This window comes from Nannospalax galili, unplaced genomic scaffold, assembly GCF_000622305.1.
Source record: "Nannospalax galili isolate Female #2095 unplaced genomic scaffold, S.galili_v1.0 scaffold346, whole genome shotgun sequence".
In the NCBI taxonomy this organism is placed as follows: domain Eukaryota; kingdom Metazoa; phylum Chordata; class Mammalia; order Rodentia; family Spalacidae; genus Nannospalax; species Nannospalax galili.
The window spans coordinates 9,032,240-9,048,697 of record NW_008357637.1 but is presented as its reverse complement, the minus strand read 5'-3'; the positions used below and the strand labels follow the sequence as shown (position 1 = coordinate 9,048,697).

General features: G+C 39.4%; 1 protein-coding gene across 3 annotated transcripts in view; it reads left to right on the top strand.

Moving 5' to 3' along the window:
- The window catches only part of Ccdc141 (coiled-coil domain containing 141), a 207,432-nt gene that overhangs the window by 143,149 nt on the left and 47,825 nt on the right, over positions 1 to 16,458 (top strand). For all 3 annotated transcript variants that reach the window (XM_017794928.2, XM_008855352.3, XM_017794927.2), the window contains exons 11-14: positions 2,210 to 2,401; positions 9,596 to 9,775; positions 14,680 to 14,859; positions 15,479 to 15,604. In XM_017794928.2, coding sequence (XP_017650417.1) covers positions 2,210 to 2,401; positions 9,596 to 9,775; positions 14,680 to 14,859; positions 15,479 to 15,604 — 678 coding nt within the window. The remainder of the gene's footprint in view (positions 1 to 2,209; positions 2,402 to 9,595; positions 9,776 to 14,679; positions 14,860 to 15,478; positions 15,605 to 16,458) is intronic.

Below are 16,458 nucleotides of genomic sequence, written 5' to 3'. Positions count from 1 at the left end.
TCCAGCCTGCTTTATCCATTTTAGAAGCTTTTCTCTTCAGTGGCCCCTGCAGCATTTTTCTTTCACAAGTTGGAGGCTTAACCGGGTGTGGTCTTGCCCTGGAGGTACTCTCTCCATTGTTTGAGTTTGAATCTCTAGGCCTCTCCTTAATCACTTTAATCTCCTTATCAATGGGATCCTCTCCATCACATGCCAGGGCTCCAACATTTATCTTCCTAGTGCTCTTTTTCAATCCAAACCATATTTCTTTCTGCCCCATTTGCTCTCTTTCACTGTAGATCTGCATAATATTCACCATTAATAACCCAACACCATTTCTATATTAGGCTGTCTTGAAATTTCTTCCACCAGAGAAATCAGTCCATTGCTTTTCAACTTAGCCTCAGGCAAGCTTTTAGGTCAGGGGCAGACTCCAGCCAGACTCTTTGCCAAAATATCCCAAATGCTACTTAAATCCTTATTTCCCACTGGAACTACATTGTTCCCAGCACTACTTTCTTCCAGGCATTTACTAGAATGGCCTGTTAAGCTCTGCCTACTGCAAGCTACCACTTTTCTAGCCCAAACTTCCAAAGTCTTCCACAGTTCTTCAAAACCCCACATGGTCAGGTTCTTCACACCAACAGCCCACTCTCTGGTACCAATTACTGTATTAGTCACTTTTCTGTTGCTGTGATAGAAACACTGACCAGAGCAATTTATAGAAGGAAGAGTGTATTTGAACTTACTGTTCAGGGGGAATTACAGTCCATCTTGGGGCGGGGCATGGCAGCAGAGGTGGCTGGAGCAGGAGCAGTGGAGGCTAAACTCTACATCTTCCAGCAGACACAGGAAACAAGAGAGCAGACAGAGATACGGCAAGGTTTAAGAGCTCTCTAAGCCCACCCCCAGTAGAACTCTGTAAGCCCACCCCCAGTGATGTGCTTCCTCCAGGATAGCCACACCTTCTAAAACCTCCCAAAACAGTGCCATCATCTGGGGACAAAATGTCCAAATACTTGAAGCCTATGGGGGACATTTTCATTCAAACCACCACAGAGGTCTATGAAGAGGAAGAGTCTATTCCCCAGTGACTCAGCAGAAAACTTATGACTGGTCCTTATGTAAAGTTTGTCATTGTTGGAACTGGAAACCACGCATATCCACAGCTATGACTGGTAGAACAGTAATTCTAGCACAAGTATGCCACATCCCTTTTCTGGCTTTATAAGCAGGCTGTTTGCCACTGTTTGAGGGTAGTCTGAGAGGATTCTCTTCTCTGTGCTGTCCCCCTCTGTTGCAACATTAGAAGTCCTCTCCTGCATGGTCTCTTAGCTTACTTGCAGTCTATATGGTGGGTAGAGCAGGTTAGACTAATTGTATAAAGAGCAGAGAAGACCACCGGGGCTTCTAGCTCTGGCAGTCACAGTAGCAGCAGCAGTAGCAAGGAGGCGGCAGAACTGAAGAGTTCAAGAGAGTCAGCAGGAACTGGGGCTTGATACAGACCTCAAGCTATACCAAGGCAGCCGAGACTTCCACAGAGCCACCAAGGGCAGAATCTGCTGGAAGCTAATACTGTGAAGAAAGGTAGAAATTATAGGGGAGCCAAGAGCAGTGAAAGGCTGAAAGCTGGAGCTGAGAGCTTGAGACTGCACAGGGGTTGATAGAAGAGTTCAAGAGATCCACCAAGGGTTAAGGAGCCCAGAGTCCCAGCACCACCCAAGCTCAGGAGCTGTAAACTGGGGGTTGGTGCTCTAAGCCCAGAGCAATGAGCCTCTGCCTTGAGCACCTAAAGCTTAGATGCTTAGAATCATAAAGACCTCTAGTTACCAAGGCTTTATGCTGTAAGCCTCTGTAACAAAACACATATGCATATATCTAATAACTCAATGGTCCATTCCACCAATGATTAGAAACCAGAACATTCCCTCCATTTTGTGCTTTAGAACCTTTTAAAAAATTAAACCAAGCAACCTTTCATCCCTACTTACAGCACAGAAAACAAGAAGGGTGGCAGACAGAGCTGAGGAAGGGTTGCGATGGTTTTCAGATTCAAGTGCCTTCTCCCCTTTTTTTGGAATTCTGCAAGTTGTGCCTTTCTTTGATTGAGGAAATCCTCAGTACAAGTCCAATTAATAACCGTAATAGATGGATGTGTCGAAGGGTAATGGAATGTGCATACTCGTGATTCCCCTGTCAGCTCCTGACCTCTTGTGCTTTGCTTTCACAGGAGACAGCACATGCATTAGAAGCAGCTGCGAAAATCATGACAGAGAAAAATGAACTTGAACCCAATGAAATGGCATCACTTTCTCTTAAAGTGAAATGGCTAGAGGAAGAATTAAACACACTAGGCCGAAGCATCAGGTCCAGATCACAAGTCCTGCAAACTTACGTGGCATTTCTACAGTCATCAGAGGAGGTATGGTATGGTGCTGGCCTGCTTCAGAAAGATGGCCTCTGTCTATCCTCCTGCTTTTTAAGGGTATATAAGCTCCACTCAAGTGGGGAGTTTGTCTCCTCTGCCCAGTGCTTGTATTTCCTTACATGCCCTTTATTCTTCAAGGTACCATACAAAGCCTAAAATAGTAACTTATTTTACCCAAGAATAATATAAATTTTTATGTGTAAATAATATATTACAGCATGTTTCACATATACTTCTAGATGCTTATAATATCTTCAATGTAGAAAAAAATTACTATGAAAATGTTCAGGACCTGTTACACCATGGATCTCTTTGAATATTAAACAATTATTGTGATTTATTTTTAAAAGATTTTACTTTTTTGAATTTTTGCAAATTTCATACTATGTATTTTGATTGTATTTAAACCCCCTCCCATATCACTCAACAATCAAGAAAATGTCCCACAGATCTGGCCACAGGCCAGTCCAATGGAGGAAATTTCTTAACTGAAGTTCTTTACCCAGGTGTGTGAGTTGAACTGAAACTATTGAGCATACTACCCCTCTTCTACTATATTCCCTGAGCCCTCGGTGTAGAGGTTGCTTTGTAGATGTGTCATTTAGGGTTGACACTAGGGAAGACACTTATTTTCTGTTTGACCAGTTGTAGAACTTGATCATTAGTGATTGGTAAACAACTGTAAATATAAGGATAAATATTTAGACTATAGTAAGAAATTACAGTGGTCTAGGGATGTGACAAAAATAAGTTTTTCTCTAGAGTCTATGCCATCTCCAGCCATGTGTATTTGGGTATGTTTACAGTACCACACATGAGTTCCCCCCCATTGAGTGGGCGTTAAGTCCAATCAGACATCTGTTGATAGAAGTGTTACTACTGTAGCAATAGAGATTATTTTCTGGGCCAGTCACTGTTGTGGCTCTGGATGGGATCACTGATTTGTTTTCTCCCTTGGCAGTTTGCATAGTATCTTCTGATACTATGAGAACTTAGTCTTCAAGGAGGAGGCTTCCAGGTCATTTCCAGCTCTATTACTCTAAGTCCTGTATCTGAAGTATGTCCTGTCTTCAGCAATAGATTCTTACCTTCAAGTTCTGGGAGGCAATCAAGGGCTGTGGTAATAACCTATGTTATTTTGAGAGTCTCTTGTACTACCTTGACCAAGAACTCAAAGGGAGGCTTCCCTTGCTTGGCATTGTGTTTTTTGTTATATAGCCTTCAGCTACACACACACACACACACACACACACACACACACACAATATGTGTATTTTTCAGTAGGTTTTTGAATCAATACATTTCCCTTGTTTTTTTTCACACTACCTAAGCATTATTTATGTCTCCTCTCTTCCCCTGTATAGCCCTCCATACCCCTCCCCCATTTCCCCCTTGATTAACACCTGTTTCCTACTATCCCTCTCTGTTGAGCACCTTCTCCCCCTTTATCCCCATGTTTCCTTTCCATTTTCCTGGTTCCTGTGGTTCTATCAGGACAAACACATCTAAGGATTTGGAGCTAGGATCCACAAATGAGATTGAACATATGCCACTTATTTTTCTAAGTCTGTGTTACTTCACTTAGCTTAATAGCTTCTAATTCTATCCATCTACCTGCAAATTTCATCTTTCTTTACCACTGAATAGAACTCCATTATGTAAATGTACACATTTTCATTATCTATTCATCAACTGAGGGGCATTTAGGTTGTTTTCACTTCCCAGCTACTGTGAAACAAGCAGAAACAAACAAGGCTGAGCAATTATCTCAGTAGTGGGATATTGAGTCCTTTGGGTATATGCCCAGGAGTGGAGAGCTGAATCCTATCTGACCACAAAGAAATAAGCTAGCTATCAGCAACAATAAAAATGGGAAAAGGACACAAATTCATGGAAGCTAAACAACACATTACGGAACAAAAATTGGATCATGGGAGAAATGAAGAAGGAAATAGAAAAATTTCTTAGCCCTGAATGAAAATGAAAACACAACATACCAAAATCTTTGGGACACAATGCAGGCAGCCCTAAGAGGAAATTTATAGCATCAAGTGTCTACACCAGAAAATTAGAAACATCTCATGTAAATAAATTAATGATGTACCTGAAAACCTTGGAAAACCAAATACAAAGAGTACCTAAAAAATTAGACGGGAAAAGATAAATAAAATCAAGGCTGAAATTAGTGAAATAGATTAAAATCAAGGCTGAAAATAGTGAAATAGAAACAAAGAAAACCATACAAAGAATCAATGAAAGGAAGAGTTGGTTTTTTGAAAAGATTAACAAGATTGACAAACCTTTAGACAAATTAACTGAGAGAGAGAGAGAGAGAGAGAGAGAGAGAGAGAACCCAAATAAACTCAGAGATGAAAAGGGAAACATTACAACAGACCTGGAGGAAATTCAGAAAATCATAAGGACATTCCTTAAAAATCTATAATCCACTAAACTAGAAAATCTAAAAGAAATGGGTATCTTCCTGGGTTGGGGGCCAAGGTACACTACGTAACAAAGCCTCTAAAGTTAGGTACCATGTTTGGCTTCAATTTTCTCACCTCTACCTTCCTAATCACCACACTCTGTCCTCCTTCTACCACCCTGACAGTCCACATCTCCTCTGTCCAACCTAAAGTCTTCCCACTCTGAAGGAAGCCATGCCATGTTCCTGAAAGCACCAGGTACCCACTGTGTCCTTTTCTACAGTTTTTCCTCCACCGCCTGTCATTTCTGACTTCTGGATCCTGAATACTCATGATTCACAGTCATATTATGACTGATAGAATTGTATTATTGATGAGCATTTTTATTTAGAACTTGATGGTACAGAAGCTACAAAGCAATGCTTGCTTTCTGCATCTTCGTGGCCAAAATTATACCTGCTTAGAATTGTGCTAGGCATCTCTTTCCATGTCCCACTCTAGCCTTTGGTCAAGGAGCCTCTGCAGAGATGACTCCTTCTATAAACACTTCCTCAGAACACCCTCCTGTCCTTCAACTTCCTCACTTTTCACTGAATCTCTTTTCCGATCTGGCTGAGCTTTCTAGCCTAATCCTGGCACTGCTCCCGATGTGGAGTTCCCCTTAAAACTCTGGTCTTCCCTTTTCGCCTTACCGGTTCACGGTTATCCATTCTCATTTCACTTTCCTCACCCCCAACTCCATGCCTTCCACTCATAGGAACCCTGCCAACTTCCAACACTTGATCAGTCTAACACTCTGTTTACCCAGCTTCTCTGTCCAAGCTTCCAGATGCTTCTCCAGAAAAAGACAATTGTGCTGATTGGTGCTGTCACTAAATTATGAGTTTTATTTTCAGCTGGGCCCCCATATGCTCTTTTGTTGGCTCATAGTCCTTGGTGATTCTCAAGCACCTTGTCCCAGTTTCTATCCCCATATCTCAGCTGATGTCCTTTTACCTCAAATGCTGTGGAAACACTAAAGCCGTTGAGACTCCCTGTCTTGACATCTCTCTGCTTTGAAACTAAACTTACTGATCTATTCACCGATCCTTCTCTGCCTTCAGTAAAGTGATCCCAGCCCTGTCCAGGCTTGGTCAGTAATAGTCCTCCCAATGGAGTCCACAGCACTTGAAATCTAGCTCCAGAAACCATCTTTTTACTCTTCAAACCTACCTTTTCTGTCACTTATTTCTGTGTTCAGTCTATAGTTACGTCCAAATGGTCCTGTTCTTAGCAAAGTTGACCCTCTGTAATTGTCCTGCCCTTCAAAGTAGCTCTTAGAATGAGAATATGGCATTTCTCCTTGCCAATCCCTGTTCATCCTCTATATTCTTCATCCTACTGCACGTCACTTCGCTCCCTTGTCAGCCCTTCCATGTATCACCCCTTCATGGCACTGAAAATGCTCTGACAAGCTACTCACCATGAGCAACTGAAAATGTTCATTTTCTGTCCCCATCCTGCCTGATCTTATTTAACCAGATTACCTACTCTCATCTTATTTGGCTTTTAGGAAACTTCTTGAGGTTTAATTTTTCTAACATAAAATATTCACTGTTTTACAGTGCAATGCTTTTAGTGTGCTTATTGAATTGTACAGCCATTGAAGCATTCCATTTGAGGATGGCTCTGGCTCCTCACAAAGAGTCCTAGTAATTTTTGTCAATTCTGACTTCAGTGTCTTTTCTAATCCTTCTCTCAATGGGCCAGGCCCCATGCTTATAAAGTCTGACTTCATCATTGTGCCCTCACAGTTCTGTGTCTTAATTGCCTAGTATTTTCACCATTTTACAAGTGAGGAAAACTGAGGCTCTGATAAGTCTTAACTTGTCAGCTAGTAAGCATCACAACTAGTTTAATCACCACTCCCTTGCCCTTCTCTTTCTGATTTCAGGAGCCACACCTTCCTACGTCTGTCTAAAGAGACAGCCTCAGAGATTTCTGAACTCCCTTCTCTCTACTTGGTGTTTCCTCAATCCAAGTCCTTATCACCTCTCATCTAGCATAATGAGACTGTCTTCTGCCTGTTTACACTTCCTCCAGCAAGTTCCCTTTCCCACCGTTTCTTTGGACGGTGTGTGGAAGTCAATAGTAAATTAGATCATGAAATTAATGAACTTTCTTCCTAAAATTAAAAAAATTAATGAGCTAAGCAAGTTGCCAATAACTTACTACAACGAATAATATATGATAGTTTATCATTGATTTATCTGTAATTTTAAAATGCATTTGTTTATTTATTGTAGGGGTGGTATGTGAGGGTGCTCAAGTGTATGCATGTGGATACCAGAAGACAACTTGCAGGAATCCGTTCTCTCTGTCCACCATGTGGGTTCTGGGGATCAGCTCAGGTGGGCAGGATTGGTGACAAGCCCCTTTATATACTGAATCATCTTTCTGGCCCCTAAATCATTCAAAAAATTTTATAGATTTCAATGAATTCCTATAATGGCTCATCTTCACTCAAGGAAGACTTTTTTTGAGCATCAGAAAAAGAAGATGAATTAAATTGTGTGTTTTGAGGGGCTGGAGAGATGGCTCAGCAGTTAAGAACACTATGTGCTGTTCTTGCAGAAGACCCAGGTTGGACTCTTGGCATCCACATGGCAGTTCACAGCTCTCTGTAACTCCAGTTCCAGGGGATCCAGTGCCCTCTTTTGGTCTCCACAGGCACTTGCATGCATGTGGTGCATAACACACATAAAATAAAAATAAATCTTTAAAAAAATCTTGCAAGACTTTTTATGCTTTTCGCTTAACTGCCATCATTTGACACCCCTGCTTGTAGCGTAGGACCCCACTGGAAGCCTGTGAATGTTGTGCTGGTGCTGAGTCACTGTGGTGGCTAATGGCTCTGTCAAGCTAATGAGACTATGTCACAGTATGTTGTTTACAGTTGAGAGCAAGGTGAAACCTGCTGGCCAGCTTTATCCCACACTATCATCCTTCTGGCCTCTTTCTTACCACTCAGGGTGAACAACCGGACTTCGCTCATACTCGCATCATTTATTTTCCCCAGTACCGCTAGTGTTTTCACACTTGGGCTTTACACCTCTTGTTCCTTCCATCCAAGACCTCACTTCTATTCCCTCTCACCCTGGAAAGTTCCTCTTGAAGAACCAAATGTCACCTCCTTTGGAAAGTTATTCCGTGCTTGCTTACTCTATACAGAATTGCTCTTCTCCCCTCCCTGTCAGTATAACACTGAATGTGTGTGTAGAGACTTGTCTTTATGTTCTAACAATGTGATTATTGGTCTTTTTCTCCCAGAACTAACTTTGGATATCCAAGTAAATGAAAAGTTCTTAGTAGGGAATCTTCGAAGGCTCCATGAAAGAGGTAGCCTTTTTTATGGTTCATTAACAATAAATAGAAAAAGAGAATTAAGGAAAAGCTCAGATTCTCTGAGTCTAGGCAACAAGCATCAATAGAATAAGTGGAAAATAGAAATTTGGGGAGAGCTTCTGATTCTGAGAGCTATTTTCAGGTCATCCTAAGTTCATTTAAATGAAGAATGATGTTAAGATCTTTAAGTGCAGTGGCTGTTGTTTGAAATGTCTCACTGCATTTTCATTGTTTCTGTTGGTATGTCCCCCAAGTCTTGCCTTATTAGCCATTAAAAATTATTCAAAATGATAAAAATTTCTTCCAAATGCTTTCAACTAATTCTATATTCCCCATTACTTATTAATCTATGGTCATACATTTGATTTTATATTAACTCTGCTCAGGAGGGTAATTTAAAATAATTGAGTACTGCTAACATTGGTTAGCAAATGCTAAAATATAGTTCTAGGGAGGCAAAGTAATGTATCTTAATAAGATTAACTTGTGGTGTAATTTAATGCTTACACAGAAAATTAGTAATCATTTATACTTTTTTATTCTGGTTCAACACTGATTAGAAGTAAATTGTATAGTGGAGTGCTCAGTCACAAATGGGACATCAGTATCACACCCTGCCCCCCCCCAAGGCTCGGAGTGGGTGAAAAGATTGTAAGAACCAGAGGAGGACTGGAGCAAAACAGTGCCCTCTGGACATGACAAGACTACTGCACTCATGAATTTTCAACAGCTGTGGTTGCCTGCACAAGATCAAGCCAGTCAGCATTCTAGCAGACCTGGGTTCCAGTCTCAGCACCCACCTGTAGCTAAGAACCATCTGTAATTCCAGTTCCAGGGGAATTTGACACCCTCTTCTGACTTCTGTAGACATTGCACAGCATGGGGGCGCTTGCATATATTCAGGCAATATACTCATACACATAAAATAAAAAATTAACACAAATAAAAAGGGGGATATTATAATATAGTGTCCTAATAGTCTTTTGTTGACTTTTTTCTGATTTGTATTCCTTCATTTTTATATGTGCTTTTAAAAAAATTATAAAACTCATTTTTAAACAGGACCACTTGATCTTTGACACAAATTCTTCTAATTGTAAGTGTACATAACCATATAACATATAAATATAATCTGGGGTCCAATAAATATTTCTCATTGATGGTAGACTTATCGGCCCAATTTACAGGTAAGATTCCTATCTGTTTACTATCTACATAAATTCCCATGCCTATTTAATAACTTGAAAATATTCAGTGATTACTTAAAGAGTTCTGAGAATGTAGTTTCAGTCTAATTTTATGCGGCATCAACTGGAATCTAGTGTTCTTTTTATTTAAAAATATCTTTGTGTTCCTCACTCTCACTTCTCTCCTGTTTTAGATGGAGAAGCAGCTTCAGAGAATAAAAGAATTTTATCAGGCTGAAATCCCTCAGGAAGAGGAGGATGAGGCTGAAGTCAAGCATCGGTCTGACTCCGCTGAGAAGCAATGGCAGCTATTTTTAAAGAAGAGTTTTTTAACCCAAGACTTAGGACTTGAGTTCCTTAACTTAATGAATAAGGTGAGAACAACATGGAGTCACACTTTCTCCAAGAAGATTATTCCTCAAAGTAAAACTCAAAAATTCAAAAATCAGCTTGTCTATTAATCTGTAGTGCTGTTTGAGGGAGCTCTTACCTTCATTCAACCTAGACCAGTTCTGAAGCTCAACATTTACACGCATTCTGGGTCTCAGGGCCCCGGTGATTCACAGTAACAGGGTCATTTTAGCTATCAAATGTGATTCTGATTGAAATGCAATATGGTTATTAGGAGTCCTCAGAAGTCTACCACAAAGTTCTGAGTTCTGTTGAGTGCACACAGTGAGTTCTTATGAAATGTCCAGTGCCTAAAGACAGTGACTATGATGAATCTTCATTTTGAGGACTTTCTTCTTATTTTAGCAGATCCTTTTTTTAATTTAAATTTTTAATTAGCTTACAAAGTAGTAATTTTCCATAATTGAGTTTTTTCACACATCCTTAATTTTGGTTAACCCTCCCCCGACCCTCTGTTCTCTGCCATTTTCCCATCCCCATCCCTGCTTAAATCTTTCCAACCCAGGATTCCCTCCCTCCACTTTCATGTTACATCTATTCCACTATCTCCTCCCTGAAACCTCCCCCATCTTTGTAGAGTGAAGCTCCATTGCATTTAAAAAGCATACCTAAGCCTTGGTTGTTGTGAGTTATATAAGTAAAATATCCTAAGACCCTTATGTCTACCTCTCATCCATATGAAGCTGCCTATAGAATTTTTAAAAGACAGGCCACCTCTCCTTCACTACCTTATGAATCTTCTGAATGAAACAGCTCATTTCATTGTTGGAAAATGCCAGCTATTAAAAAGCTTATGTTTTAAAAAATGTTAATTATGTCTTCATTTCTGGCCCTGAGCCTCTTGTAACTGAACAGGAGTAAAAGTAATATTCATTGGTAAATTCTCTTACATGTGAAATTCCTTCCAGTATTGAAAACAGTTGCTATGTCTAATATGAGGGGTTTTTTTTTCTACAGCTTAAAACATTCAAATCTATCATTTTTGAGGTAGCTTAATTTCTTTCTTTGTTCTGACCCACTTTACCAAAAATTTCTACCACCAGTTAACCTCATTCACAAAATGTAATCAGAATGTGAAGCACAATAAACCAGACATTGTTCTTGGAACTGTAAGATGCTGGTAACATTTTAGCAACAATTCTTCTTGTTTTCTTTTGCACTGAGATACAGTACTGCTTGCACGGCCTTTTCAGTGTGGTCAGTCTAGTCAGGTCTCTCTCACATTTTATCTGTCAGCTAATTTAGCTTTTTCATAAAGATGTGGGCCTATATACTTATTCTTGCTTGATTTAACTTGGCCTGAACCTGTGATTCCATCTTTTTAAACTAATTTGGATCTAGTAATATTTTAACTATTTTTCCTGAGTATAATTCTATAGATTTATCACATAAACTTTCCATAGCTGTAATTAGTTCTTTAATAAAAAGCTTAAAAGGCAAATTGACATACCAATTAATGAAGTAATCTGCTGATTAACCAGTTTTAAAAAAAACAACAAAAAAACAAACCACTAGTGCTCTTAATAAACTTAAATTACTACTTCTTAATGCTTTAAATTTTATAATGAGAAACTCTCAAATACGCTGCTTAAAAGAAGGCCTATCTACCTTTATCTTACTAACCAATTAAACATGGTTTAGTGCAAACTATTTTGACTTCTAATGACTAAGACATTCTTTACAAAATACTCAAAGTACTTTGCAGTAAAGAATTTATTGCACTGGATTTCAGTGTGAAACTTACAATCTGTATATTGTACAATATCCTTTTTGAGAATCAGGACATTTCCTTTCTCTAGTTTTCTAGATCTAATTCCTATCTATGTTCAAAGATGACTGACATTTGCAATTTTATTGGTACCTGGGATGTTAATCTGACTCTGGAGACAGAAATCACATGGCAGAGCCAGGCTGTAGTACCCTCATCTACTCTGACCTATAATCATCTTTTCAGTTTCTTTGTTTCGGCTTCTGTTCTTTGAATAATACTGATGTTGAGCTTCTGTGAAAACAGAATATTCATTAAATAGTTCCAAATTATCTAACACTGTCCTTAGTCATCAGGAAAAACCTTGCTAAACAATTGATTCTGTGTTCCTATATTACACAGGCACTTTAGTATGAAAATACCAACTTACTTTTCATTTGGAACACTTACTACTTCTATCTTTTATCTTCAGCCTCCTTGCTTGGCTTGATATATCTTTCATTTCTTGATTAGATACTTCTAATTTATACTTACAAGGGAGTTCAAATACTTGCAGATTGGCTATTGTTGGTGTATTCTTTCAGTTGCTGAATTTTAGAAATCTTCCTTTTCAATCTAGAAATTCCAGGTGCTTTTTTAAAATTAGATTTAACTGTTGAGATTTTCTTTCTTATCTGCTCTTTATCTTTCCACACTTTCTTGACCTATAGTCATTTAGGGAGTTTAGAGTGTGTGCCAGTTAACTCCATCTTCTGCATCTATAGGTGTGCTGCTGTGTACCTTTTTTCTTGCTTTTTGATCATGTAGTCCTGACTTTTTATCCAGGTTGGCGAATGTTTTCAAGTGTCTAGCATTACATATAAATAGAGGGGCTCAAGGTGGTACTGTCTTCATGTAGAATGGGTTTCCCTTCTTTCTCCAGAGGAGCGTTGGTAGGAGCTCAGGTGAGCGAATGAGAAGTGGGAGGTTGATTCTGTAATGGGGTCCTGTCAAGGTTCAGTCCACTGTTCACTTTGGGCTCTTGTGGTTTTCAGCTGAGAGAGTGGATGCTGGTTCTCTTAGGTCTCTGCCCCAACTCGAATCTTTGTCTTAAGAAACTAGTGTAAAGCACCACTCTGCTTTCTAGAGGCTCATAGCTTAGATATTTTTTTTTAAACCCCTGTCCTCTAATGGATGGCTCCAGAATTTTGTCCATGGTCTTTATGAGAAGATCATCTGTGAGCTTCAAGTCTTGCAAGTATCTACCAAAACTTTGGATGGCCTTGGTCATCAGTCCTTGTTGGAGCACAGTATTAGGAGCTGTCCCTTGGAGAACAGTCATAGCAGGGGAGTACTGTCCCCAGGCTTAGCTTCTCTAGCTGGGCTTCCTTCAGATAGGTGCTCTCTGTATTTTATGCCACACATCTAATGTTCTAAGTGAAGCACCACTGTGCCATCATCTACTTCATTCTGCCCAGACACATAATGCTCCTTATTCCCTATTTATAATGTTTAAGAGGCTAGCAGGGGGACTATAATGAGTTAGAAGCCAGCCTGGGTTACAGAGTAAAAATCAGGCCAGCCTTGGCTACAGAGTAAGAGCCTGTTTCAAAAATCATTAACAGGACTGAGGAGATGACTGTTGCAGAGGACCTGAGCTCAGTTCCCAGCACCCTTGTCAGGTGACTCACAACTGCCTGTACCTCTGACCTCTTCAAGCACCTGCATTCACATGCACACCCCCGCCATACACATTTACATATTTTAAAATTATAAAAACAACCCTTTAAAAGAAAAACATTAAAAACAAGAAGTGTTTAAGATTGCATAGTCAGCCTTTAAAATCTGCAGCAGGAAAATGACCCAAAATCTTACATCTATGTCTAAATATGCAAGATACTATGAAACTGCAAACTCATATTTAGAGTTCCTAGAAACAGTTCATCTAAACGCTATGTCTTCAGAGTCTTATATCTTGATATCACCAACATCGTCATTTTAAACTCTTTGCCATTGTCAAGTGATAAGTTCTTTACTGATGAAAACTTAAGTTCACATAATAATTGGCTTTAGATTTAGTAACATTCTGATTGTTGATAAGGCATATCTTCTCTCTTCCTCTCTGTAGAACATTGGGCTTGTGGCAAACCTTGTTGAAATATGGTGAGGTTTGGTTGGGGAAGGAAGGGGACAGCTGCCACGTTTAGTTGAATGCTCTGTTTTTGGATGTGTTGCTGTGGCTGATATCTTCAAGCTTGAAATTGAATTTTTTTTTTCATCTACAAATCATCAGAATCAGAATAATTGACTTTAGCCAGAATTCTGGCAGCTGAAAATGTCAATTTATTAATTTGTAGTGGTGATTACAAAGAATTCTCTCCAGGACCGGCCATCCCGTTACCAAGGCACCTGGAAAGAAAGACATCAGAAAACAGTTTGTAGTGCATGAATATAAATGGCAAATGAATGATTTAGTGGCTTATATAGACTTTATTATTATAAATTTTTCCATTCCCTGAATAGAAATAACACGGGAATTATGTTACCAGGTAGACTGCAGGCAAATTATTTAATCTTCTGGAGTGGACAAAATACTAACCCTGCTAACCACAAAAACCACTTTTCTTAGGTTCTGCTGGCTAAACATCAATAAGTCTTGCAATAGTTTGCCTCCTCTAGACCTTAACTCAGGCCATCATATCCCTCTGACTACAGTTGTCATTGACAAAATGCAATTTATATCTTATATTAAAATGGAATTTATGAAATAAAATGATGGAACTTTTCATAGTTTCTTAATAGTATGTAAAAGATAGCCTAATTTTATTTATAAAATGTGTAAAAACACAATGTAGAATTGTTCCCATTGTAGTCATCTAATATTTTCCATTATTTATTAAATATTATTAATCACAATTGCAGAATATGTCATTTTATAACTAGTTCCCCCCAAAGCATTCAAACTCTGCTTGGGTCTTTAAATACTCAGCACCTGAGGGTCAAGCAAAAGATACGGGTCTGAGCACAAATCGTGCCTCTGCACAAGAACTCAGGCTTCTCTGTCAAAACTGTGTCTTGCTTTGCTGTGGCAAAGGTACTTACCACCTCTGATAGTTGGGTGCAAAAAAAAATTGTGTCTTGTAGGAAAGAAAACCATAATATGGATTATTCGTTTAACAGGCAAAAGAGAATGAGATATTGAACGTGAAGAATGAAATGCACATTATGAAGAATGTTATAGAGAATCAGATGGCTAGAAGGGAAGAACTCAGTTGCCTTCGGATGGCGTGGCACCTTAAAGCCACGGAAGGCACACCTGTGAGAGCTCAGTGGGGAGCATTCAAAGAGAAACTTAAAAAGGTAAGAAACAGGCGGGGCAGGGGCTCAGTGGTAGACTGCCTACCTAAAATGCATGAGGCACTGAGTTTGAACCCTAGCACTAAGAAAGAAAAATGAAAGTAAAATGTTACTCAGCTTAAAAAGAAGGAGCTCTGATACATGTGCCATGATAGAACCTCAAAACCTTTGTGAAGTAAGTCAAGCACAAAGAGATGGATGCTGTGTGGCTACACTTACTTGCTGTGCTTGGAGCCAGATCCATAGAGACAAAAGGCAGAATGGATGCTACCAAGGATGCAAGGAGGAAAGAGGGAACGGGGAGCTGTTTCACAGACACAGAGCTTCTATTCAGGTTGATGAAAACATTCTATAGATGGATGGTGGCGATGGTGCCCAGCAGTATAAATGTCTGAAAGCTGCTTAATTGTACACTTGAAAATGGTTAAAAAAAGTTGCATTTGCTATGATAAAAACAAGAAGATCAGAGGAAACCAAAGGCCTTGCCTGAGCTCCCTGGAGGCTGTGAGTGTTTTCAGGGGGTTGAAAAGCTTAATGGCATATGACGTCATCACTAGAGTGACCATACTTGTTGGAGGTGTGTCAAAGAAAACACATCCATAATTATCCAATTTTGTTTCAGACTACTCACAACTTAAAACTTCTTCAGGAAATACTTATGCCTGTCTCTGCACTTGACCTTGGAGGGAGCCTCCAGACCACTTCAGATCTTCGAAGAAAGTGGATTGAAATGAAGCCTCAGCTCCAGGTGAAGAGATAAATGGATTGGGGTGAATGGAGAATTTAAAAAAACCCTCTAGTTCCAGTTTGCCTAATTAACTTTCATGGTCTAGTAAACACCTCATTTTTTCTTTAAAACAACATTTTTTAATCTACAAATGATTGCAACAATACATTTTCTTACTGTTTTTATGCATGCTTCTGTATTTGATAATACCCAAACATTCAAGACACAAAATGTTCTAAGTATATTTTCATCTTAGATTAATTTAATTATATTAATAATTAAATCATTAATATATTTAATATTTAGTTACTGTGTTCTTAGGGAATATTTTAAATTGAGGCATCTCAGAATAGGATAAGCAACCTCTGACCTAGAGGCTCTGCTGCCTTTGTTCTCCCAAATCACCAGTGTGCTTTCTCTGTCCCTGCCCACCAATATCCCAGCTCCTAACTGTTCCCAGAAGTTTAACTGTGGTCTTCATTCACCTCCCAGAAAGCCCTCTGGAAATGAGAGATAAAGCCATGAGTTACCACTCAGGGTCCTGACTGCTTAGCCCACACCTACACCCCAAATCCCTGCTACTCTTGACATAACTGTCAAAAAGGTTGACCCTCACGTTATCCTTCTTCTTGGATGTATTTATTTATTCATTTATTTATTTTGGTTTTCTGAGCCAGGGTCTCAAGTAACCCAGGGTGGCTTCAGACTTGTTACATAGCCAAGAATGACTTTGAACTCATGATCCTTTGCCTCCATCCTCCACCTAGAAAAGTGCTGGGGTTACAGACATGCACCAGTGGGTTTTGTTGCAAAAATCTGCCACTACTTCATATGTGTTGGTTTTAAAGAATTGCAGTGTTGGATGTTTGGAGATT